Source organism: Acomys minous (assembly GCF_964271855.1).
Source record: "Acomys minous genome assembly, chromosome: 14".
Taxonomy (NCBI): domain Eukaryota; kingdom Metazoa; phylum Chordata; class Mammalia; order Rodentia; family Muridae; genus Acomys; species Acomys minous.
Genome location: NC_140496.1, coordinates 99,063,117 through 99,088,891, shown reverse-complemented (window position 1 = coordinate 99,088,891; position 25,775 = coordinate 99,063,117). Strand labels below are relative to the sequence as shown.

The following is a 25,775-nucleotide window of genomic DNA, read 5'->3' as shown; positions in this document are numbered from 1 at the left end:
TCATGATAAATTAGACATGGGGAAAGTACAAATCTGTTTCTTTTATGGTTATTCAATGAAAGCTATTATCGATCCAGTAAAATGTCTGCGATATAAAGTGAGCAGCAGAGGAAATGATTAACAAAGTAAAGATAAGCTATTTATCTAAGTTGGCATAGCATCAAGCTGCCTTCTAAATGTCCAGGCATACCCAGGGACAAATACTGCTTTCCGTCTTACTCAGAGAAGCCTCCCTTTGCTGGGAAAGACGAGACTGCATGGCTGCATGACGTGCTAACAATACATGATGGCAGAGGGGTCAGTTGTAAATAATATATTTATACTGTCCCCTCAAAAGGTCAAGGAACATCACAAGAGCAGACAGAAGGACTGAAACAGTGGGAAGATAATTAAGAAATAGCACCTTCAGAGCATGACACGGCCATTGCAATGACGACCTCATCGCTTATGTAACAGCCTGCATGGGTCCTTATATGAACTAGGCCTGTCAATCAGGGATCAGGAAGGGCCTCGAGTGACCCTACACTTTCCAGCCTAACTGCTGGCTGTTAATGCACTCTCAGGTGTGTACCTCAGATGAGCTCACTAGCCTCCAACAGACAGTTTCAAAGCCAAAGCCACTTGGATGATCCTGATTAAACTTATCAGGTCTCAAAACAACAAAAAGACATGCATGTGACAAAGGGACTTGGGGGGAGGTGGGGGGTGGGGGCTAACAGGAGTAGAAGGGAGTCAACAGAATATATTATGTGCATGTATGAAACTTTCAAAGAACAAATTCAGTTAATTAAAAATCTATACTGTTCCTCAACAGTGGCCAGCAAAGTATAACGTAGAACAAATTCTATTCCTTTATTACTAAGTTTGATTGTTTGCTTACTCTAATAACTTGACCTTATCAAATCTCCTCAAATTTATCAAACTCTTTACAATCTTGAATTTCGAGCTCATTTTACCTAGCACTTTGTTTGTACCATTATTTTTTAGATGAGTGCAAATAATAATTAAGTTACCCTTTAAAATGGAGGGAGAGCTTTAACACTCCTGCCCACTTTATTGTGGTTTTATTTTCTGGTCCTATACTATAGAAAGTACAAAGCCCATGCATATATTTAGGAAATTAACCAAAAATGGGAAGCAAAAACTATGTCTCAAGAAGAGATGATGCTATGCATTTTATAATACTTCTGATCACTTTAGCCATGACCAAACAATAAAACTATTATATAGCCTGGCTGTGTGATTTTCCACACATGGACATTGACCTTTACACAGTCAGCATCCCTTAATCAGCCAGCAGGTGGTTTTTAGCAGTATATATAGACCTGGCAAGAGACACAGGGACACAAAAGCCCCCGAGCCACCAGGCGGGAGTGATGGGGTTCTCCAGGGGACTTGTTTACCTCCTCCTCCTGCACCTGCTGCAGGGGTCAGACACATCCCTGGTGAGGCTGATCGACAATGGTTATGAAGGCATTATCATAGCTATTGACCCTGCTGTGCCAGAAAATGAAGCAATAATAGAAAAAATAAAGGTAAGAAAAAGTGGGTTTCCTTCTGTTTGCGTTATGAAGACTAAAAAGGTTAATGGTAATAGTAAGAGTTACTACGGAAACATCTGGATGCTTCGGGAAGTTTAAAAGGCAGAGTAGATAGTTTGAGAATGCATAGAGGAAGAGGAAGGTGTAGAACATTCTAGATGAAGCTTCTAGAGGTTCTAGGAGAAATGCTGCCTTCTAACCATACAATCAAAGGCAGAGCAGAGAGCCTCTCTGCTCCTCAGTTTCCTTGTCTGTAATTTAGAAGTTGGACTTGTTCTGTTTTGACAATTTATTTATTTATTGTGCATGCATGAACATGGTCTTATGAAATCCTGGAGGAAAGAATAGTAAATTAAAAAAGGAATTATAGGGTGTGTGCTCTTTTTCAGAGGCATCAGCATTACCAAAGTGCATGAATAGCAAGTGTGCTGTTCGCAGGTCGCTGTGCGGGTATGCTGAGTCAGGAAAGAGGGGCAAAGCAGAGTATGGTTGCCATAGGCAAGAGTGTAAGTCACTGTCTCCTGCAGGGAAGCCCTCGGAGAAGCCCCACTCATGATGTGACAACTGAGCAGACACCAAAATGACAAGAGCCCGGTGGTTAGGGTAATAGCAGCTTACATAATCAAAGAAACAGTGACTAAGCAGGAGGAAGGGTGGCTTCAACTGAAGCTGGGTGAAGGCCACAGGCAGTGCTAGAGCCCAGACCCTCTGCGTGATAGGAGACTCCATGAAAGAGATCTTAGCAGACGTTATGCACACTTAGGTGCCTGTCCTAGGACCACTCTGAACTCCTAAAGCTACAGAAGGCTTGCACCTATCATCTGCACTGTATGAATGCGGCATAGGATGCAGGAGAACCCGGGCTATAGATAGTGAATAAAGATGTTGATTAGGACAAGGAGGTGGCAGTAGTGATTCAAATGATTAAAGTGATTCTGAATGTATTTTAAAAGTATCAAAAGGCAAGGGGAAGGCAGAGAGGAAATGTTAAGAGGCAAAGCAAACTTCACAGCTTTGGCTTAAATACTTGGGTAGAGCTTTCACCAAGTGGGGAGGGAGGCAGTAAGAAAGAGCTTGTGCCTGTGGGAGGAGGAGTTGGCTTGTGATGGTTTCAAACTGAGGTGCTCTCTAGACATCCAGGTAGAAGAGACAGGAATCCAAATCAGAGGAAAACGTAAAATGTACTTAAATAAAAAGTATAGATGCCCCTGTCTACTCGGTTAAGTAACTTTATTCCTTCGCAAGTCTCTGATGGGGTTGAAGATCAGGTAGTTTAGTTTTACAATTAAGCTTAGTTGTCTAGGGGTTAAGATATTTTTTGGTCTAGATAGATGTTTTAAGTTGATGATGATGAGATATGATAGATATTGACTTACGTTGAGAATTTTAGATGCACCAAGATAGGAAAGATGTCTTCTTCAAGGCTGCCATATACAAGTAGCCAAAACATTAAGAATATAACATTTATATAATTCCTGTTTCATGGTTCATGTTTCATGGTTCTTCTTGCTATAGGTAGTTTATTGTATATATGTGTAATAATATAAATGTATATGTAAAAGAGAAAAAAGAAAAACAAACTAGAAATGATAGATCTGTACAAGATAGGAGTTCATCAGACACTTGGGAACAGAGGAAAAGGCTTAGTCACTAGCACTTCGGTTTGCTAAAGTTTCTTCCAACTCCAACATTCCAGGTAAAGGTTGTCATCAAAGCTGTGTGGATCATTTTCATGGCCCAGGAGCAACATCTACACCTTCTACTTGTTTTCAGATCCTCCCCACTGTGGTCCCAGTGCTTGCTGTAGGGAGCTCTCCCCACTGGGGCCCCAATGTTCACTGTAGGGAGCTCTCCCCCCTGGGGTCCCAATGTTCACTGTACGGAGCTCTCCCCACTGGGGTCCCAGTGCTTGCTGTAGGGAGCTCCCCCTATTGGGGTCCCAATATTTGCTGTAGAGAGCTCTCCCTACTGGGGCCCTACTGCTCATTGTAGGGAGTGCTCCCTACTAGTCATGAACTGAACTGTCTGGTGATTTTCTTGGCTTCCAGTTGTCACTCATTCTCTGTAAGATACACGGCAGCCCAGCGGTGATACTTGCTGGAGTCCTTTGAATTCCAAAAGATAAAAAATAGTATTTTCTATATAATATAAAAAGCAGACTCAGAACGACAAATTCTTAGTGTTCAAGGATAAATGACCAGTTTCAAACTTTTTTGAATTAAGAAATGGGTGTTTGAAAGGACTCTTTTTAGAGAAAAAAAAAAGAGTTCTCAGCGTGGTCTCTCTATAGAACATTACAAGTAGAAACTCAATCCTTTGCCAACACATTTGCAGTTCAATGACTTTTGACACTTAGCCTTTTACAAAGTCCTGTATCATCAGACAATTTTGTGACCTGCCATCATCTATTTTATACACAATAATTGTGCAAACCCTTATATTCGTGACCTGATAATCTCCATTTTCAAGTCTCCTTTGTATTTTGTGTTTGTGTTTCTTCTGGGTTTGAAACTTGACCACTTTTGTAAACACCAATATTTCACTTTTTTTAGTTTAATAAAAAAACATAGGAATTCTGGGGAGAAATTTAGAAGGAGTATCATAAGACTTCCGGTTAGAAAACTTTGAGGAGCCATTATTAGGCACCTGGGGTATCCTTGGAGATGGTAGTTACCTATAGGGTCTCTGACATGTCACCATGGCCTAAGAATACACTGCCATCTTAAGACAGCCAGTTGGGCCATGGAGACTCTGAAGGCAATGTAGTCCCTTGGAGTTGTACAATATACACCCTACACAGTTGTACACAGCAAGCCTACTGGTTCAATCCATAACTCAATTTGAACCATCAAAATATTCATTGTTGTCTCATAAGTACAGAACATGGCAACCTAAATATCCCTCATTTTTGAAAAGAAAAAAAAGGCATCCAGGGGAAAAGAGAATTCCTTTATCCTTCTTCTGTGTGTCCTGAACAATTTCCAACGTATGTTAGCGTTGCATTAGCACTGGACCTTTACCTCTCTGGACTCTGACATTCTGACATATCCCATGACTACTCAGTAATGAATCTGCTGACTTATGCAACACATGTGAGTCAGAGCACGTGACTCGGAGAGGAGCAGGGTGAGTGGTGGATGCCGTGAGCCGCAGCTCTGATGTGGGCTTACATTAAGCCGGAAGCATCAAAGCGGCCTGTCCTGAGAGACACAGCAGTGGAGAGTCAGATGGCTCCTGGGGAATGAAGATGGTTTTTTTCTTTTACTTATTTTCTTTTCTATTTATTTATATTTTACTTACCTCTGAGAGACCTGGATGTAAAGAACAGGTCCCCTTACATGCTTTTTACCCTTTGCTTCCCTTTATCAAGCACTCTGTAGAGAGATAAATTCTCTTATAAACCACAATAACTTTGGACTCATGATACTGGAGGAACTGGGTATTTTCACATTGACAGCAGACCAAGAGTCCTGTGATCAAATTCTTAGCTATGCTATGGAATTTTCCATTACACTGCCCACCAGTCTTACCACCTCTTCCAGGAGGATGGGAATAAAGTCCCATCCAGATGAAGACTCCTGTGGGCTCTTCTCCTTAGCTTGCATCTGCTAAAGAAAGCTGTTTGAAATCGGCGATAGGTTACTGCCACTGAAGAAGTAAGCCAATTCAAGCCAAGTTAAAAGTAAAAAAGAAAAGAAAAGAAAGAAAGAAAGAGAGAGAGAAAGAAAGAAAGAAAGAAAGAAAGAAAGAAAGAAAGAAAGAAAAAAGACAGGTTTATTTGGGGGGGCGCATGAGCTCCTGGATGAGTTCACCAGCCTTAGGGCGTAAGATTGGAAAGGCTCACCAGGAGGCCATGGCGGGGAAAGTTTTTATAGATTGTAGTCGAAGGAAAATGACCTCCTGCCACAAGCTGGGTTTCTGCCCAGGTCTGGTTATCTAGGGCAGGGCTTGGAGTGGCTTCAGGTCATGGGGTTGTCAGAAATGTCAGGAATGTGTGATCTGCTTTTGATGCCTTTTTTCCTGTTAGATTTTCTGAGCAGGTGGGGTTGGGGAGGAAGCAAGGAATGGAATTTTACTAAACCCTGTTGGGGATGGGGGCAGAGGGGCAAGCTGGGGGTGCCAACAGGACAGTCAGGAGTGATGTCAATCTTAGAACACTTCCTAGCTCATTCCTGCTTTATGTCCATTAAAGGGTAAGGCACCTGGGCTTCAGACTTCACACAAGTCAACCAAAAAGTGTTAACACAAATACTAGAACCAAATAAATGACCCTAAAGTCCGTGTATATAGGCATATAAATCGATTGCTGTAATCACCAAGTACAAGCTAGCTCTTGAGGTAAAAGGATAGAGGACCTGAAGGCCTTTCCAAATCCAGATTGAAGCAAATTTTGGACTGACAGAAGTCAGGTTAGATATGTGGGCAGAGCCAGGTGGTGGTGGCACTAGCCCTTAATCGCAGCAGTTGGGAAGCAGAGACAGGAGGATCTCTGTGAGTTAGAGGACAGCCTGGTATACAGAGAGAGTTCCAGGACAGCTAGAACTATTATACAAAGAAACCCTGTCTCGGGGGGAAAAAAGTGTGGGCAGAGGCCGCTGATGGATGGCTGCTTTTGTATAAACAACTTACAGTGGAACGCCTGAGGAAACTACCTGAGACATGACACCACTCCAAAGGCCATTTTTACACATTCTTTTTCCCTTTGATTATAGGAGATGGTGACTACAGCATCTAAATACCTGTTTGAAGCTACAGAAAAAAGATTTTTTTTCAAAAATGTATCTATATTAATTCCTGAAAAATGGACAAACATATCTCAGTACAGGAGACCAAAACAGGAGAGCTACAAACATGTAAGTGTCTATCTTTAATGAAAAAAGAATGGTTTTAGTGCTTGCTAGTTTTGCCACAAATTGATTGATTTAGAGTCTTTCTTACTATTGTGTTTTCTGTCCTTCAAGTTTTAATGATCTTTTTAAACATTCTCAGGCAGATGTTAAGGTTGCGCCTCCAGCTCTCCCAGGCAGAGACGAGCCATACACCCGGCAGTTCACAGAGTGTAAAGAGAAAGCAGAATATATCCATCTCACCCCTGACTTCATGCTAGGGGGAAAACAAAGTGAATATGGAGATCCAGGTAAGGAATTTGCTTAAAACATTACAAGTTTGCAACAAGCAACTCCATGCTCGGATTAAGCAAGCAGACTAGGACAGAAGTTCTGGGAGCCACACCTTGATTCCGCTATTTATTCACTCTGTGACCTACTTTTTCTGTGCTTATTCTAGGCAGTTTAAATTTTCTCAAAATTCACCAAACTCTATAATCTACATAATCTACAACAGTACACCTCAATTTTTTTCATCAACAACCCTTTCAGGAGCATTTCTACGCTGTCCCCCACTAAAGTGGCACCCTCAAACTACACTGCTCCCATATATCTTTTTGGGCTGTTAGCAGCATTGGCATTTGGAAAGCCATAAACCCATAATATGTGAGACTTTTGGCTCCCCAAGAACTGAAAACCAAATCCCAGCTTACTGTGACTGGCATATGCTCCATAGGTATTTCATTGATTTAACTTGCTGTGACATTTTAAAAAATTAATATTCTGTACAACAGTGTAATAGCATTTAATACAAAAGCCTTTTTATAAGCAAAATGTAAACTTTAAGTTATTGAAAACCTAAACCTAAATATAATCTCTCTCTCCTCTGTCTCTCTCTCTCTCTCTCTCTCTCTCTCTCTCTCTCTCTCTCTCTCTCTCTCTGTCTCTCTCTCTCTCTGTTGTCTCCTCTCTCTCTCTCTCTCTCTCTCTCTCTCTCTCTCTCTCTCTCTCTCCTCCCTACTCCCCTCTTCCCTCTCCCCTTTCTCTTCTGCTTCTGTCTCTGTCTCTCTGTCTGTCTCTTGGTTGGGGGGTGGAAGGGGTCAGAGCATAACTTGTGAGCCAATCTTCTCCCCCTATCACATGGGGTCCAAGGATTGAACTCAGGTTGCCATGTGAGGTGGCAAGCACTTTTACCCCCTGAGCCATCTCAGTGGCCTAGCAATTTGTGAGAAAAAAATTTGCCACTTGAATTATGATTATGTATTTCTTCCAGGAAGATTGTTTGTCCATGAATGGGCCCATCTTCGCTGGGGAGTGTTTGATGAGTACAGTGAAGACCAGCCATTCTACGGTGGTTCATCAAAGAAAATTGAAGCAACAAGGCATGACTCTTAAGTACCCTTAAATGACCTAAGGCTTTCAACTGCCTTATATTCCTTTCCAGGGAAAAGCATTTGGTTTTGTCCCAATGCAGATAACAGATGCAATATCACAAGCCTCTTTTATGAATATTTTAGGCCATTTTTCTTGAAGATGATGACAGTATGTGTAAAATATATAAAGCTTCAATGCCAAGCATTTGTTTGGCAATTTAACACATTTTATTTACATGTCTCTCCCATAGATGCTAAAACTCATTTAGACTAGGTAGATGTTGAGACAACAATTATTTATATTGTATAATGAGCGAACATGGCTAAGCATTGTTAAAGGAAAGCTGGTACGAAATCAAGTGACTGCAAGGAGCCAATTCAGAACTTCTTTGAGGTTTATAAAGATGATTTTAAATTATCTATGTAACATCATAGTTAATGACAGATCATTATCTTGATTCTGATACTAAGAGATCAGAGTAGTTGGGGGAAACTAATTTAAAACTTGGTGCCAGCATCCTCATCAGTGTTCAAATCCTACTGGTTTGGGCTACTTCTCACAGGGGGAGGGGTAAAGTGAATAGTACAGAAGTGCCACACAAGCCCCACTGCGAAGCTCTAAAATATGCTATGTAAATCTATTTTTTGCCATGCTGCTGGTAAATGTCATTTTTACTACAGAGTATCTTTACAGCTGCTCAGATAGATGATATCATTATCTTCATCAAGTTTGGAACAGTAGAGTCATGGATGTCTTTACGAGCCTCCCTATATGAAGAGATCCAATCTAGAATTCATCTGCTGAATAGAACTGCAAGCCAGTGAGATGAGTTGTGGCTAAAGCCTGGTGTATCTTTTATTATCATTCTCACCTATGCCCCTCCCAGGCAATAACACAAAAATCCACCATTTTATTCCATTGCCTTTCTTGGCAGTCCCTCATTCTCTGATTCCAATCACACTGTCCTCAGGATAAAAAGATGCTCCTTGAATAACCAAAGCACAGGTAGCTATGAGATGCCCCACTCTTCAGAGGATGTCCTCTTGGAAAAGAAGACTACACTGAACACCAAAAATAAATGGCTCACAAGTTCTCTCATCCAGGTGCCTACAGAGCAGTTAGTACAAGGCCAGCAGAGGCAAAGACCCACAGCTTTCATCTCATCTGAGAACCCCGTTGTGTATAACTGGAGTTCCCCCTTAGATTTCTTCATTACAATTTTTTTTAAAAAACAAATGATTGCTTTGATTGGCCTCCTTAGCCTTTGCTATCAATGTGGGAAGATCATGGCACTTTTACAAGTAATGCTATACGACAAAGCTCACTTTTCAAATGAATGACTAAGTTGTTTCTTACATTCACTCCTGCGTTTTCAGGTGCTCCACAGGTATCACAGGTATGAATAGAGTCTATTCATGCCAAGGAGGCAGCTGTATAACCAGAAGGTGCAGAACTAACTCCACCACAAAATTGTATGAAAAAGATTGTCGATTCTTCCCTGATAAAGTTCAATCAGAAAAGGCATCCATAATGTTCATGCAAAGTATCGATTCAGTAAGTATGTCAGTCACTGTGTCCAGAATCTATAACCAAAGGATTTGTCTAATGTCACCAATTTTAAAATCATGATGATAGTAATAAGGCTTAGTGTAAGGCACTGCATATTTCTAGGCAAGCACTCTACCAACTGAGATGTAACTGACCTGAAATATGAGGATTAAATATGTTAATACAGAGTTTACTGAACATTGACAGGGTACTAATCTACTATTATATATTACTACCACTATTGTCTATTAATAACTAGATAATTATTGTTAACTATTATAATGATATTAAATTTACTTAAGTGTTAATTATATTTCACTTGAGCAATGCATATTTGCTAAATGTATCTCCCCCTTTAATTTTTCATTAATTAACTTTATTTACTTGTTCACTTTACATCCTGAATGTACCCCTTCCTCCCCTCCTCCCAGTCCCACCCTCCTACTCTCTCCCCCCTTTTCCCTCTCTCCTTCTCTTCAGAAAAAGGAGCCCTTTCCCCCTCCCACCAGTACCAATCCACCCCAGCACATCTGGTCACATCAGGCCTAAGTGCATCGTCTTCCACCATGTCTAGACAAGGTAGCCGATCTAGGAGCAAAAGATCTAAAAGGAAGCCATGTCCATGTCAGACACAGCCCCTGCTCCACTTGCTAGGGGACCCACATGAAGACCAAGCTGCCTATCAGTTTCATATGTGTCAGAGGCCTAGGTCCAGTCCATGCATGCTCTTTGGTTGGTGCTTCGGTCTCTATAAGCCCCCATGGACCTGTTAGTTGACTCTGTTCATCTTCTTGTGGAGTTCTTGTCCCCTCCCGGTCCTTCTATCCTTCCTCCAACTCTTCCACAAGACTCCCCGAGTTTCACCTAAAGTTTAGCTGTTCAATCCGCTGCTGGGTGGACCCTCTCAAAGGACAGTTATGCTAGGCTCCTGTCTGTAAGCATAGCAGAGTATCATTAATAGTGTTAGGAATTGGCTCTCACCTATGGGGTGAGTCCTAGGTTGGGCTAGTAATTAATTGGGCATTCTCTCTCTGCTCCTTCTTTATCCCTGTACATCTTGGGTCAAAGATTTTGTGGGTAGGCTAGTGTGCCCCTCCCTCCACTGGAAGTCCTGCCTGGCCATGAGGTTCCCACTTCAGTCTCCATGTCCTCACTGCTAGGAGTCTCAGCTAGAGTTACTTGCATATCCTCCCAAGAGCATACCCTGTCTCAGGTCTGCAGTTTGTCCCAGAGATGCCCCCTTGATTTCCCTTCTCTCTCCCAGCTCTCTTACCTCTCACCCCCATTCTCCCCACATCTGATCCCCACCCTTGCCCCCCACACACACACACTTTCCTACCTAGTTCCCACATTTCATTCACTTCCAATGTCTATTCGATTTCCCCTTCTGAGTGGGATTTAAGCATCTTCCCTTGGATCCTCCATGTTGCTTAGCTTCTTTGGGTCTCTGGATTATAATATGATGATTCTGTACTATAATAGGCACTTATAAGTGAGAACAGAGCATGTGTGTCTTTCCGGATCTGGGTTGCCTCACTCAGGATGATCTTTTCTAGTTCCATCCATCTGCCTGCAAATTTCATGATTTCCTTGTTTTTAAAAGCTGAGTAGTATTTCATTGTGTGAATGTACTACATTTTCTTTATCAATTTTTCACTTGAGAGACATCTAGGTTGTTTACCATTTCTAGATAAATATGTTCATAATATGTATATGAACTATGTTCATAGAGCTGCCATGAACGTTGCTGAGCAAGTGCCCGTGTGGTACGGTGGAGCATCTTTTAGGTATATGCTCAGGAGTGATATAACTCGTCTTGAGATAGAATTATTTTTAATTTTCTGAGAAAGTGCCAGATTGATTTCCAAAGTAGTTGTACAAGTTTGCATTCCCACCTTCAATGGAGGAGTGTTCTCCATTCCTTATTCCTTATTCCACATCCTCACCAGCATGTGTTATCACTTGAGTTTTTTATCTTAGCCATTCTGACAGATGTAAGATGAAATTTCAGAGTTATTTTGATTTGCATTTCCCTGATGACTAAGGCCATTGAGCATTTCTTTAAGTGCTTCTCAGTCATTAGAGATTCCTCTGTAAAGAATTCTACTTTTTAATTGAATTATTTGGTTTGTTGGTATTTTATTTGAGTTCTTTATATATTTTGGATATTAGCCCTCTGTTGGATGTAGGGTTGGTGAATATCTTTTCCCAATCTGTAGGCTGCCATTTTGTTCTATGGATAGTGTCCTTTGCCTTACAGAAGCTTTTCAGTTTCATGAGGTCCCATTTATTAATTGTTGATCTTAGAGCCTGAGCTGTTGGTGTCCTGTTCAGGAAGTTTTCTCCTGTGTGAACGAATTCAAGGCTCTTCCCCACTTTTTCTTCTGTTAGATTTAGTGTACCAGTTTTATGTCAAGGTCTTTGACCCATTTGGACTTGAATTTTGTGCAGGGTGACAAGTATGGATCTATTTGTATTTTTCTACCTGTAGACATCCAGTTAGACGAGCACCATTTTTTGAAGATGCTATCTTTTTTCCATTGTACAGTTTTGGCTTCTTTACTATTATATATTATTAACATTATGATCTATTAATAACTAGATAATTATTGTTAACTATTATAATGATAAAAATCTACTTTAGCGAGCAATGCATATTTGCTAAATACAATATATCTTCTCATTTAATTTTTTTAAAATATGTTTTAATTGATTTTGAACTCTCTCAGCTAGCCTCCTTCACACCACTCCCATGTCACCCACTCTCACATACATTTTTTTTTTTTTGGTAACTGTTGTTACATACATATATATCTGTGCATGCATGAATATTTGTGCACAAATAGGTTTAAAAACAACCAGCTGAGTCTGTTTTCATTGGTGAAATGTATGTGGTTCAAGGAGGTCCATTCTGCACTGAAAACCAATAAGGGGCCTCATCCCAAGGAGAGGCTAATTCTCTTTCTCCCATCTATCATCACTTGCCTGTGGTTCTTTGTCTAGGGCTAGGCCCCCTTCAAAGTCTCCTCTTCCATGTTAACATGTCTACTGACGGTGCCATTGTTTAAGTTTTATTTATGCAGCCATTTCTAGTAGAGAATGTTTCATGGAAGACTTCCTGGTATTCTGGCTCTTAGACTCTTTCCACACCCTCTTCATGAAGTTATAATACTTCCCTAAGTTATAATACAGGAACTATAATGTAGATACATCTGCTGGAGCTAGGCTCCACATGATCTGTTGACCTCTGTACTGTATCCAGTTGTCGTTTTGTTTTTTTGTTTGTTTGTTTGTTTGTTTTTTGTTTTTTTTTTGTAATGGTCTCCATTATAAAGGAAGGCTTCTTTGATGAGAGATGGTAGCTACACTTATCTGTAATGTAAGGAAGAGGGACAAGGGACAAATAACGCCAAGCCCCAAGAAATTATATTATCTTATATTTTATTTACCTAAGATTTAACATAGAAAGACAGACAGACAGAGAAGTTAAGACACCTGGTCTAAAAGTGTCCCCACACAAGAACCACAGAGTAACAAAAATGCCAGTACCTTACAGAAGAAACCTCCTTCGAAATGGTTGGTTAGAGTAGTCCTCCAAGTGACCCCAAAGAAATATATAGACTATTGATACAGCCCTTGATTGCCTTTCAGGGCTCGAGAATTAGCCCCTATTGCTGCTGAACACACCACACATTTAGGACAACAGAACTCAGATGACTCGAGCTGGATCTGACCTGAAAGCCTTTTTCCTGTGGTCTAGCTTCTGTGGTTCTAGAAAAGCAATTAACAGTTCTCCAGCTGCGACACAAATGAACCCTGACAATGACCAGCACGGCAAGATAGTCATAAAGGTGCCGTACATGGCACACATGTTGGTGGTTACCAACAGCTGTCTAATTGAACCTGAGGCCCACTCAAAAGGAGGGAAATTGTGCCTGGTACCGTCAACCTTGCGAGCTCCTGTGGTTAATAAGGTCACGGACCTTCTCAAAGAATCAGCTACCACTTTGCTAGCCCAGCACAATTATCTTATATTCTAACACTGGACGTGCTTTGTCTTTGTCTTTCACATCAACATTTTAATACATAGAATAGTAATTTTCTACATTTTACTCCACTTTCAGGTGACTAAATTCTGTAAAGAAGAGAACCACAATCGAGAGGCTCCAACTCTGCATAATCAAAAGTGCGAGTATAGAAGCACGTGGGAAGTGATCAGCAGCTCTGAGGATTTTAATAACAGTGTGCCCATGGAGACAGCACCCTCTGCACCCACCTTCTCACTCCTGAGGATCAGTGAAAGAGTTACCTGCCTAGTTCTTGATGTGTCTGGGAGTATGAATGTAAGTTCTCGGGCTCAGGTTTTCTTTGTTCTTGTTTTTGTTTTTGGTGTACAAATAGGGATACCTGAATGATGAAAGCACACCCTGAACACTACTTGTTATGTGAATTTTTTAAATTCTGTAATGTCATAAAGTACTATTACTTCTTGAGATGATGACCTGAAAGATATTGAAAAAACATATTACACTTAGAGAAAGTTATCTAAAAGCAGCTAAACTAAGTGTATCCACTTTGTCCCAAAAACGTTATAGTTGAATAAAGAGAACTCTGATTGCTTATAGTCAGAACAGAAATTAAATTGTTTTTAACTATGTATCCCCTACATAAAATGCTTAAGAGAAGCGAGAGTGGGGTATTGTGTTAGTGAATGCATAAACTCTGTTTTAGCTCAAACAATAGGATGGGTTAGCAGAATGCTGACATGATGTCATCTTATTTCTCAGGAGGTCAATGCTCCCTCAGATGTCAGAAAGCATCACCATGAGGAACAAATGGGTACAAGCAGTCGTTCCTTCCTTCTATTATCATGCATGGAGTAGCCGGCATTGTGGTAGATTTTAAAAGCAGAGCCTGTGGAGTTTCGAGTTTGTTTTGGCTGAGCTATGGGAGTATGCTCCTGTAATCCCAGCATTTTGGGAAAGAGTTCACAGCCAGTTGGGTTGCATAGTGAAGCCTTGTCTTACAAAAAAAAAAAAAAAAAGTACATATTTTTGTAGTCCAGTAGTGTTTTCTCTCCCTCTGAGCATTATCTACCTGCCTAAGTCATTCCATCCCCCACAATTCAGGAGAGACATTCATTCCCACCAAGAGAAAGGCTGGGCTCTTGGGGCACTGTATAGGTGCTAACCCTTTTGTCAATTTCAGAACTGCCCTTTGCGTATTTCTGCTTCTGTGTGTTTTATTGATCCTGCCTGTGCTTCTCTCAACCAGATTAAGAGTTCCACTGGGAACCAGAATCTCATCAGATCCAGAATTCATAACATATGTGTGACCAATTGATAGCTGTTAAAATGAATATGAGCCCCAAACAAGCCGGTGCAATGTAATAGAGCACTGAAAATGACTGCACAGTGAGGGCAGGACAGACATGCTAAAGCAGAAATTAAAGCTTCAGCAAATGAGGGAAGGTGGTTATTGAAAGGGCAAAGAATGAGGGCAAATGATGAGCTGAGCCTCAGTAGCACAAGAGCTCGCGGAACACAGAAGAACGCTCAGAATGACTACACACAAGTAGCCCGAGACGTGTCACTGAGGAGAGAAGAGACTCCTCCACTCAGACAGGGTACTGATAGATTTATGTTTAAAGACAAAGCAGGGTTGGTGGATGGCTCAGCAAGTGAATGCATTTGCCACACTAACTGAAAGATATGAGTTCAAGTATCGGAAGAGAACTAACTCCTCAGAACTATCTTTTGTCCTCCACATGGACACCATGGCATACAGAGAGAGAGAGAGAGAGAGAGAGAGAGAGAGAGAGAGAGAGAGAGAGAGAGAGAGAGAGAGAGACAAAGACAGAGACAGAGAGGACAATGATAACAAATAATGATGATGACGATGATGGTGGTGGTGGTGGTGATAAATCCAGAAGAGGTCACTCATTGGGTAAAGGCCCTTGCAGCTAAGCCCAATGACTCGAGTTCAAACTCTGGAATTCAAATAGTGAAAGGCAAGAACTGGCTCTCTGGGCTTGTCCTCTCGCCTCTACGTGTGTGCTGTGACACAAGTATCCTTGCACACCCACATTCTCACCCCACAAAATAAATGTAATAAAAATCAGAAGAGAGAATGAGAGACAAGCAGGCAAAGCAAAATTGTAGATATGTAGAAGTTTCTGTTGTGATTTGGCTCAAGAAGTAAATTCACTCGGAAATTGGGGTATGCACTGCAGGGAGGGCCTAGAGAAAAATCCACATATGAAGTGTAGGTCCTGGGCAGTCACATGACTGCTGCTGAGTTACCAGAGAGCAGTCAGTGAGCCCAGGGGTGGAGAAGCAGAGGAGAAAGGCTGGAAGTGAAGGGTCAGGGTAGGCTGGCCTTCTCGGAGTTAATGCTGCCTCAGCAAGTCCTACCTTTGAGGGTAGTACTCCTTACTGAGTTCCTCAGCTCAGCTGTGTTTGGAGACCAAAGATTGTGGCTGGGATTTTGAAGCCTGGATTATGGGCTGATCTTAAAAAGGAGTGATTATGGTGTGAACTGTGGCACGAAGGAGTGAATCATCGCCTTAGCATCAGTGCACGCTCCACTTAGCTTCAGTGCACGCTCCACTTAGCTTCAGTGCACGCTCCACTCTTAGCTTGGGTACTTAGCAACCTGGAACTGCCCCTAGTAGGAAGCTACGAGTCCTTCATATGTGTCACATACTACATATAACCACACTTATCAATTTATCAGTAAAAATTATAATTTCTTTCTTCAGTGGTGCAAATTAATAGTTGTACAATTCTTGCCAATAAGCTCCATGCACTCCTTTTATGAGATCTGCCTTTACCTTCCAGTTAAAAGCCACTCAAGCTTTTTTTTTCCCTTGTCCTTTTTCTCTCAGACCGCTAATCGCCTCAATCGAATGACACAATCAGCAGAATACTTTCTACGGCAGATCATTGAAAACGGGTCCCGGGTGGGGATAGTACACTTCAGTGACAAGGGCACAATTGAAAGTCCCCTGATTCAAATAAACAGTGACACCGAGAGAAACGAGCTTGTGAAAGCCTTACCTACAAAAACCATTGGAGGAACTTCCATCTGCTCTGGAATCCAGAAAGCATTTGAGGTGAAAATCCTACTGCACATGTATTTTATTCTTTGTTTTGCTTTCAGGGCATCTTAATGCAAAGTACTACTGCTTTTACTTGCCTTGTCATTTTAACATAATCTTAAAAGGCTCAGGACAAAACATATAGGAAAAAAACTTTGAGATGTGCTATCTAAGCATTTAAGAGATAGAAGCACAAGGGTCAAAAGGTCAAGCTCATCTTTAGCTGGACCATCTGAGGCCAGCATGGGATACATGGAACCTGTCTCATCTCTAACCTCAACATGCTCAGCCCTTAGGCCGCTGGTATTTGAGTATTCTATGTTTCTAGTTTGGAGTACATTACCTTTTAATGCTGATTTGGGTTCTTACTGCAGCTGGCTGTTTACACAACTGATTGTGTGTCCTATCGGTTTGTCAGAGAATAGCAGGGGAAGAAAATGCATTCCCTATTTTAGTATCTATTTCCCTAGGCTGCCAGGATCAGGTGCCACTGTCATTTAGTCCATGTGAGTTTTTCCTAATTCCTTATCCCACCTATCTTTCATTTGAATAAAAATAGCCCCTGCACTCAGGAGACAGAAAAATAATATGTTTATGTTCTTCAAGGATAATTGAGCATAAACTCTGTAGTTTTAAAATAGGAATTATCTCAGGCTTACACTTTTTCTATACAGTTTCTTTTTCCCAATCTCCACCAGGATAGCTGATGCAGTATAATAATGATATTCTAAATTATGCCTGCAGGTATTTAAAAATGGACAATTCCAGACAGATGGGACTGAAATCATGCTGTTGACTGATGGAGAGGACAACACTGCAAAAAACTGTATCAATGAGGTGAAAGACAGCGGGTCCATAGTTCATTTCATTGCCCTGGGACCATCTGCTGACATAGCTGTAATCAACATGAGCATTTTAACAGGTGAGATATGATCACTACATTACAGACGTTCAATTGTGGTATCTAAACGTAGAGCTGACTACTCTTCTAAGCTCCATCCTGCAAAAGCCAGGCCAGGAGTTGGAGGGCAGAGTCCAGCTAAACCATTCTGTCCTCATCACAATGTCCGTCAAACAGACTCAACAGGAAGAGTATAGAATAAAATGGAATGAGGCAGACAAGCCTTTCATGTTCCCAAAATGTTGTAGCAAGGAAGGGAAAGGAAGTATATGAAATCAAGGCCTCCTGAAATGGGCCTTGAGCAAACTCTTGGGTTTTCCAGGTGTAAAAGACATTATGGAAATGCAAAATTTATTGATAAGCATTAACTATGGTAACTTACTTTAGTATACAGATGAGATGAAACTGATTACATGTTTTAAATACCCTTTTAAACATAGTAGAGAATACAGAACTGATAGTATAAGCATCAACTATTAGACTAATTTGGCTTCACGGTAGCAAATACACACACACACACACACACACACACACACACACACACACATAGTTGCTTCTGGTGGTTGACTTTACAAACTCCTACCATTTCACACTGTTTTGGGGTTTTTTGTGTTGTTGTTGTTGTTGTTGTTGTTGTTGTTGTTGTTGTTGTTGTTTTGGGGTTTTGGTTTTTCGAGAGGAGGTTTCTCTGTGTAGCCTTAGCTGTCCTTGACTTACTTTGTTGACCAGGCTGGCCTTGAACTAGCAGTGATCCACCTACCTCTGCCTCCAGAGTGCTGGGATTAAAGGCATGCATCACCACGCCCGGCTCCATTTCACATTTTTATGGCCATTTACACAATTTATTTTTGTCACATATATTCTAACTGATACCCAGTTATTGTCAAGATACCTCCATACAGCAACTCTTTCATCTTTTCAATATTTTGCCCTAATCCATTTTCTTCTGAAAAAAAATCTAAATGCTATAAATAAGAGTTAATAATTCCCTTAAGGGAATCTGTGAACTTAAATCTGCAGAATCATAGTAGCTTTCACATCTATAGTCAAATGCGTCTGAAGTCCCATACTGAGATAATAAGGTGGCTTTTGCTTCACAGTTATGATGTATTAAATTAAACTAAGATTTCAGAGATGGTTTTAAGAGCTTTCTGACCATTTAATTTGATCCATACGGAAACTTTGACTTTATTTGAACTGTGACCTTGTTAATCATTAAAATACAGTAAATGCTCCTTCCTGTTCTACAAAACAATGCAAAACTTATTCTTTCACATTTTAGGTGGAAAGCATCTGTATGCTTCAGATATAGCCGAGAACAATGGTCTCATTGACGTTTTTGGGGCCCTTGCTTCAGAAAATGCTGATGTCACCCAGAAGTCTATTCAGGTCAGTGTTTTTTTTTTTATTTTGTTTTGTTTTTTTGTTTTGTTTTGTTTTGTTCTTTTAATCACTACACGTTTTGTGGTTGCTTTTTACCATAAACAAGGAAAAAAGGGTATAAGGGCAAAATACATGAAACTAGCCAGAAAAGAAACATTTATGTGTAAGAGATATTCAAGACTTTAGGTGTTGGTTTTGAGGTTTGTTTTTTTTTTTTTTTTTGCTTTGTTTTTGTTTTTTATGTGAAAAGAGTAAAAATAAAATTCTGTTTTTCTCACTTGAGATATCTTTCATAAGTTCTTAAATAGAGAAAAAAACAAAAGAAACTACAACTTTTCAAAGTTGGTCTGCATTCATAGCATGATAGGTGGAAATTATGGAGGTAAAAATGACCAGTTAGAAGCATGATACAATCATCTGGGTTGATGAGAATTTGGGCATAGAAGTGGTACCTGGAATACAAAGGAAACACTGTACCCCACATTTATTTCTCCTAATGCCAAAGTGACCTTGTTTTCAGGGACTTTGCTGGTGAAGAAACATTCAAATTCACTGCGCATCCATTTAAAGATTTGCCAACCCATCTGGGACTGAGATTGTAGACCACAGAGCAATGCTTGCTCCTATGAGGGCTGAAGCCATTGGGGGTTGAGGTCTGGGATGGAGTAAAATGGGACATTCATTCTATTGTTCCTAAAGTGGCACCCCTAGGAAGCACCCTCATGGATAAAGCTGGGTCTCCTAGGACTTCCTGATGATTAAATAAACCAAGCCTAGAAAAATGAGGTGCCTTGTCTCATATGCACATGAAATCCAAAATAGTTGAATTCACATAGTAAAGAATAAAACCATAATCAGCATCTGCTGGTAGGATATGGGGGGCGGGGATGGTGAGAAATAGACACAAACGTTCAGTTAAGTAATAGGTGAGTTCAAGAGATGTATTATGTAAACATAGTGATGACTATAATTAATAGTATTGTATCATATTTAGGGCAACAGATTAATAAATGGATTTAAGTACTTCTGATGTAAAGTAAAAAGAAGGGCAGTGAGGAAATGCTTATGCTAATTAGCTTAATTTAGCTCATTTATAATGTTTCAAAACATTATGTTTACATGATAAATATACAATTTTGTAATTTTAAAAAATAATTTAATATGTTGACTCTTTTCAACTAAGAACTATCAACAAAAACGAGTAACTCCTCCATGGCTCCTCTCAGAGAAGGACCTGTATTTTGTTTTCTCCCTTCTCAGGACTCTAGCCTTCATAATCAGTTTTCCCTCTTTTGGACAGACTCCATGTCCAAAGCTTCACTCTCAAACCTGTGTAGAAATTTTCTTATTAGCCTTTCCCCAAGAATGCTTGTCTCAGTTGTCTTCCATGTCTTCCTAGGACTGAACCCAGAGTCTCCAACATTCTCAGCAGGTGTCCAAGCGCTGAGCTGCTGCATCCCAGCTACTCAGCTGCCTTTGCTTTACTGTGCGAGCCTTTGCTCTGCCTTGGTTAAACGACTCTAATCACCCAGAGTATTGTCTTTTGGGTCATCAGCAAGATGAGTCAAGTGCATGTCACATACACACCCTATAGGGATCCTCAGTAGTTTTTTTTTTATCATCCTTTAATGCCAACAACCAGATGCACCATTTCCCTCAGAAACCTAAGAAAGTACAGCAGGGTCACGGTCTCAACTTTTCAACTGATATTTCCACTTTAAATTTCCTGTTATACCCTGCCCTTCCTTCAGTCTTTGTATTACCAACCTTGCAACTGTCACACTGCAAGAAGTCTTCAGAAAATGGCAAAACTATCTGTAGGAAGTTAGGAAGATTGCTAGGAGTTTGAAGCCACTCTGGAGTACATACAGGGAGAGCTGGCCAGCCATGCCCCATAATAAGAAACCTGTATAGGAGGGAGGGAGGCAGGGAGGGAGGAAGGGAGGGAGGGAGAGAGGGAGGGAAGGAGGGAGGGAGAGAGGGAGGGAGGGAAAAGAGAAATCTAATATAGTTCAGTATATGTAAGACTGTTTTCAGATCAAATATAAAGAGTTATCTTTAGAACTAAAAAGAGGGTTTTTTTTGTTTGTTTTTGTTTTGTTGTGGTTGCTTGTTTTACATTTTAAACAGCTTGAAAGTAAGGGCGCCTCACTGAACAATGGTCTCTGGCTGAATGACACCGTAGCAATCGACAGCACAGTGGGAAAGGACACATTCTTTCTTGTCACCTGGAAGCAACAAGTTCCTGGCATTTATCTCAGGGATCCCACAGGAACACAAATCCCAAATTTCACAATGGACATAGCTTCCAAAATGGCCTATCTCAGTGTCCCAGGAACAGCTCAGGTAAGCCACCAGCTTTTTAATTCTCCTCTACACCAAAAAAAAAAAAAAAAAAAAAAAAAAAAAAATATATATATATATATATATATATATATATATATATATATATTTCCAGCGAAGCTCTAAAGTCATTAACTATCTTCAAATTCATTTACTTTCATTACCTGTGCGATCCTGAAAATTATAATGTCCGCGTAAAAGGTAAAAAGAATTTATGGATTGATAGAAAAGAGAGGTATCTGAGAATACTGAGGAAGAAACACAGGGAGCCTCGTGACTTGGTGTGCCATCTTTTCTTCCTGCTCCTGCCAGAGTCATAGAACATATGACACTGAAGTCAAAGAACGAGGCCAAAACAAAGGCATGCTTATCAAACACTTTTTCCAATCGAGATATTACAAAATGTAAACATAACACTAGCCAGGCTTCTCTGTCTAACCACTCGGCTTCTGTACCTGAAGAATTTGTTTGATCGTTTGTTTGTTTTTACTTCTATGCACTATTTTAAAATCACATCATGGAAAATGATGTAGTTCGACTCTAAATGCTTGCTGTGTGTTTGCATTGAAAATTTTAGGTGGGCATTTGGACTTACAGTCTTGAAGCCAAAGCAAACCAAGAAGTACTGACAATTACAGTAACCTCTCGGGCAGCAAATTCTTCTGTGCCTCCAATCACTGTAAATGCTAAAATGAATAGAGATGCCAGTAGTTTTCCCAGCCCGACGATCGTTTATGCAGAAGTTCTACAAGGCTATACACCCATCATTGGAGCCCGGGTGACAGCCATCATAGAGTCAAATACTGGAAAAACAACAGAGTTAGAACTGCTGGATAATGGTGCAGGTAATCCACAGACTGTTATGAATAAGCCTATGTTTTCATAGTTCAAAATGTGGCATGGGTTCCTTGGGCAGTGGGTACATCAGGTTGGGCACCTGGAGGATTCAGGCAGATTATGAAGAAATAGCAAGACCAGCAGGAAATTCAATCTGCTAAGTCCTAAGTGCTTAGCAGTCGTCTGGCACATGGTAAGCATTCGTATATACCATCCTCTGCTTAAAGTCATCATGACTGGCAATGCCTGTCTCCAGCGAAGAGAGGCTCATTCAGAAGAATGAGAGCATAAGCAAGAATTCCAGGCACACGCTTCGTAGGGGAGCATCACCAAGAAAGCGAGGTCGAAGCAGGTGATGCACAAATTGTTGGGTGAGAGAAGATAGCAGAGCCTGGGATCCTGACAGAGAAAGGAAGAGAAGCAAGAGTGATTCCTCATAGCAAAAACAAACCACAAATAGAGTCCTGAGAGCTGGGACTCAGGAGAAGCGAGAGGTACCACCGACCGGAGGGCCCAGCAGTGCAGCATCAGATGCCAGGTCTGCTAGCTAGGACTGCACGGGCCATTCTCTGCCCTCTGCTCTGTAGGGCGAGTGCTGCACAAGCCCTTTCCACTGCACTCTGTGTTGCTCTGTGAGTGGAACCTTGTGTTGACGTCAGTGAATAAAATAACCAATCTGGTCCACAGTGAATTGGTGAAGACACCCATCAGTACGTTTGTTAGCAATGTCATTTCGTGTCATCGACACTGCATGTAACTTCATGCTTCTGGCTTCATTTCTTGGCATTTTACCAGATTAACAGATAAGCATTTAGTTCGTTGGAGGAATAAACTAATTTGAAATGCCTCTACTGAGGGGAAAAATACTTTGACTACCACTAGCTGAGGCGGGCATCTTCACGCCTTTGTGTACAGAGGAGTCTCCTGCAGAGGTTGATCAACCTAGAGTGCTGATCAGTGCCCTAGGTAGCCCAGGAAATTTACATGCTTAAAACTCCCCAGACTTGTAGAGTGACACACGGTACTGCTGAGGCAAGAACGTTGCTTTCTCTTCTGAGAAGAATGGGAAATAAATGTTTGCAACTCCTCAGGGGATACCAGAGCTTATGATTTCAGGAGTGGACTTATACTGCAGTCCTGGGGTCCTCCCCCCGCCCCAAGCACTTATTCCAATAGTAAAATGGGTCTTTCTCTGTTGGGCAACTAGGGAGATAATTGATTGGGAGAACAAAAACAAAACAAACAAACAAGAATGGGGGTGGGTGTGCCAGGGGGAAGAGGCAGAAGTTGTTGACTGGAAAGTGGAATAAGTTAACTTAGTTATCTAGGATGGAAGGTGAGGATTAAATATTACATAAAGACACATTAATCATCATGAGGAATCTCAGGAGATAGCCCTGTGAGATTAATTTAATGAACAGAATGTCAACCTGTTGACAGAGAAATGGTAAGAAGAGTCTATGGCCTCTGCATAAGTTGATAAGGCACAGCAAGATAAGAAAGAGTGTTAAAGTATTTGTGATACATATGTAATTGTCAGTGTGGTTAAATGTCTTATATGAATGTAGATATGTACGTAACAAAGTGAGTCAATGGTACAGGATTCAATAATGTATTATTTTGGCATGGAGTGATAGAAATGCACTCAACTCAAGTGTGGCCTTTTAAGCACAGGTAGAGAATACATGTACAGAAGGTTGGAACACACATTTGTTATAACTGTAATTTATTTCTTGATGTTTTTAACAAGGGGCTGATGCTCTCAAGGATGATGGGGTCTACTCCAGGTATTTCACAGCTTACTCAGAAAATGGCAGATACAGCTTAAAGGTACGTGCAGACGGAGGAACCAACTCTGCCAGGAGGAGTTTACGGCATCCATCAAGTAGAGCCGCATACGTACCAGGCTGGGTAGTGAATGGTGAGTGCCTCATAGCATCAGAAACCCAGGGGAAAATGTTCATTATTTGGCACGATGGAGGCTCCAAACATTTTACAATTCAAATATAACTTTCCCCACTTCTAGAATAAGATCTTTATGTAATTGTCTCTAAATTAACCCAGTCTAAGCCCGGCAGCCAGTAGACAACTGAAAACCTATCAGCTGGGTTTCAGTTATATTAAGCTAGTGTAGAACACTCTTTCACTATCAACAACAAGGTGTCAACCTTTCAGTTCAGGACAAAGGAGATAGCCCACTATGCTATGAGCACAAGTGTGAGCCAGAAGGAGGAGTCTGTCCTCTGGGTGACATGTTTTTAAGTTTTCCTTCCCTTGCTCCTTATCTTGTGACCTGGTTGGGGGGGGGGGGGTACTGTGCTTTTTTAAGCAATGGAATAAGTCATGAGCAATAAATATCCCTTACCACTTTCAGCATGAGGGGAGGGATGTCATCTGTGTGTTAATGACAGAATTGGCATTGATTTCCCCAGATGCATTTCTAGTCAGAAATAAGTTGAGAAATAAAGCAATACTTTTCTTAAGGCGTAAGTTAGGGAGGCATGGTGATACACACCTCTGATCCCAGCACATAGAGGACAGAGACAGGAGGATAAGGATTCCAGGGCTATCCTTGGCTACATGAGTGCATTTGAGGTCAGCCTAGGTTTCATACCACCCTGTTTGATTTTAAATTTATTTCATTTTCTTTTGTTAGCTCACACAACAAATTACATAATAATGTTCTCATTCCATGAAATTTTCATTTCAAAGAAAATTATTGCCTAATTTGACTTGATAACATCCTGGTAAGGATTCTGGAGGGAGGATTTTCCAACAAATTGAATGCTTATGATTGTAGCACATAACAAAAATGCAACTGTATGAACAAAAAGAAAAAGAAGAAAGGAAAAACGGGTAGGGTCAGGAGGCTGACTGACTGAGTTCTAAAAACAACAGTACAGTTTCATCTGATTTAAACTAGAGAATTTTAAATGCAGGAGAAATTGAAGGAAACCCACCCAGACCTGAGATGACTGAGGCCATTCAGCCAGTCCTGGAGAATTTCAGCAGGACAGCATCTGGAGGTGCGTTTGTAGTATCCAATATTTCATCTCTCCCATTGCCTGACATGTACCCACCAAGTCAGATCACAGACCTTCACGCCACACTCAATGGAGAGGAGATCAGTCTAACGTGGACTGCACCAGGGGAGGATTTTGATGTTGGAAGAGGTAAGAAGACCGTGTGGGTTTGGCGTACCCGAGAGATGCCCAGTGTGGTGCAAGAGCAAGTGGGTGGCTGGAGGAAAGCATTTTTAACTGAGAACCCAGTCAAGTAGAACTTTTATGATCTGATACTTTTATAATGTATCAGACAGGTCTTGCTTTTCATGCCAAGATAGTAGCATTTGGCTGCGTTTAAAAGACGGGACTCAGCTTTTATTAAGAAATGAATAAGACTTTTGCATGATTGAACATTTTTTAGAATAATTAGGAATAAATGTAATATGGACTGATGCAGCAATTAACCACCACATAACACTGTTCTTAGCTCAACAGTACATCATAAGAACAAGCGAAAATATCACTGACCTCAGAGACAATTTTGATGGGGCTGCTCAAGTTAATACGACTAGCCTGGTGCCAAACGAAGCCAACTCCAAGGAAACTTTTGCCTTTAAGCCAGAAAGTATCTCAGAAGAAAATGCCACCCACATATTCGTTGCCATTATAAGTGTCGATAAAAGCAACTTGAGGTCGAGACTGTCCAACATTGCACAAATAACACTGTTCATCCCTCAGGCAGAGCCTGGGCCTGATGGGCCTGGTGCTCCTGGTGGAAGCCCACATTCCGGAGTTAGTGTTTCTACTATTGTGCTGTCCGTGGTGGGTTCTGTTGTACTTGTTTGTATTATTGTAAGTGCCACTCTTTGTATCTTAAGAAACAGAAGGTCCTCATCAAGAGCTGCAACAACATTTTGA

The 25,775-nt window shown here is 40.9% G+C and overlaps 1 protein-coding gene across 1 annotated transcript; it reads left to right on the top strand.

Moving 5' to 3' along the window:
- Positions 1 to 1,376: 1,376 nt before the first annotated feature.
- Positions 1,377 to 25,775, top strand: LOC311582510 (calcium-activated chloride channel regulator 4A-like; the record flags this gene model as incomplete). The annotated part of the gene is made up of 14 exons (XM_084755650.1): positions 1,377 to 1,535; positions 6,254 to 6,394; positions 6,531 to 6,678; positions 7,641 to 7,749; positions 9,118 to 9,295; positions 13,414 to 13,632; positions 16,176 to 16,403; positions 17,133 to 17,310; positions 18,572 to 18,678; positions 20,803 to 21,018; positions 21,593 to 21,860; positions 23,603 to 23,773; positions 24,792 to 25,025; positions 25,345 to 25,775. The coding sequence occupies 14 exons, from the start codon at positions 1,377 to 1,379 to the stop codon at positions 25,773 to 25,775; spliced, it is 2,787 nt and encodes a 928-aa protein (XP_084611776.1).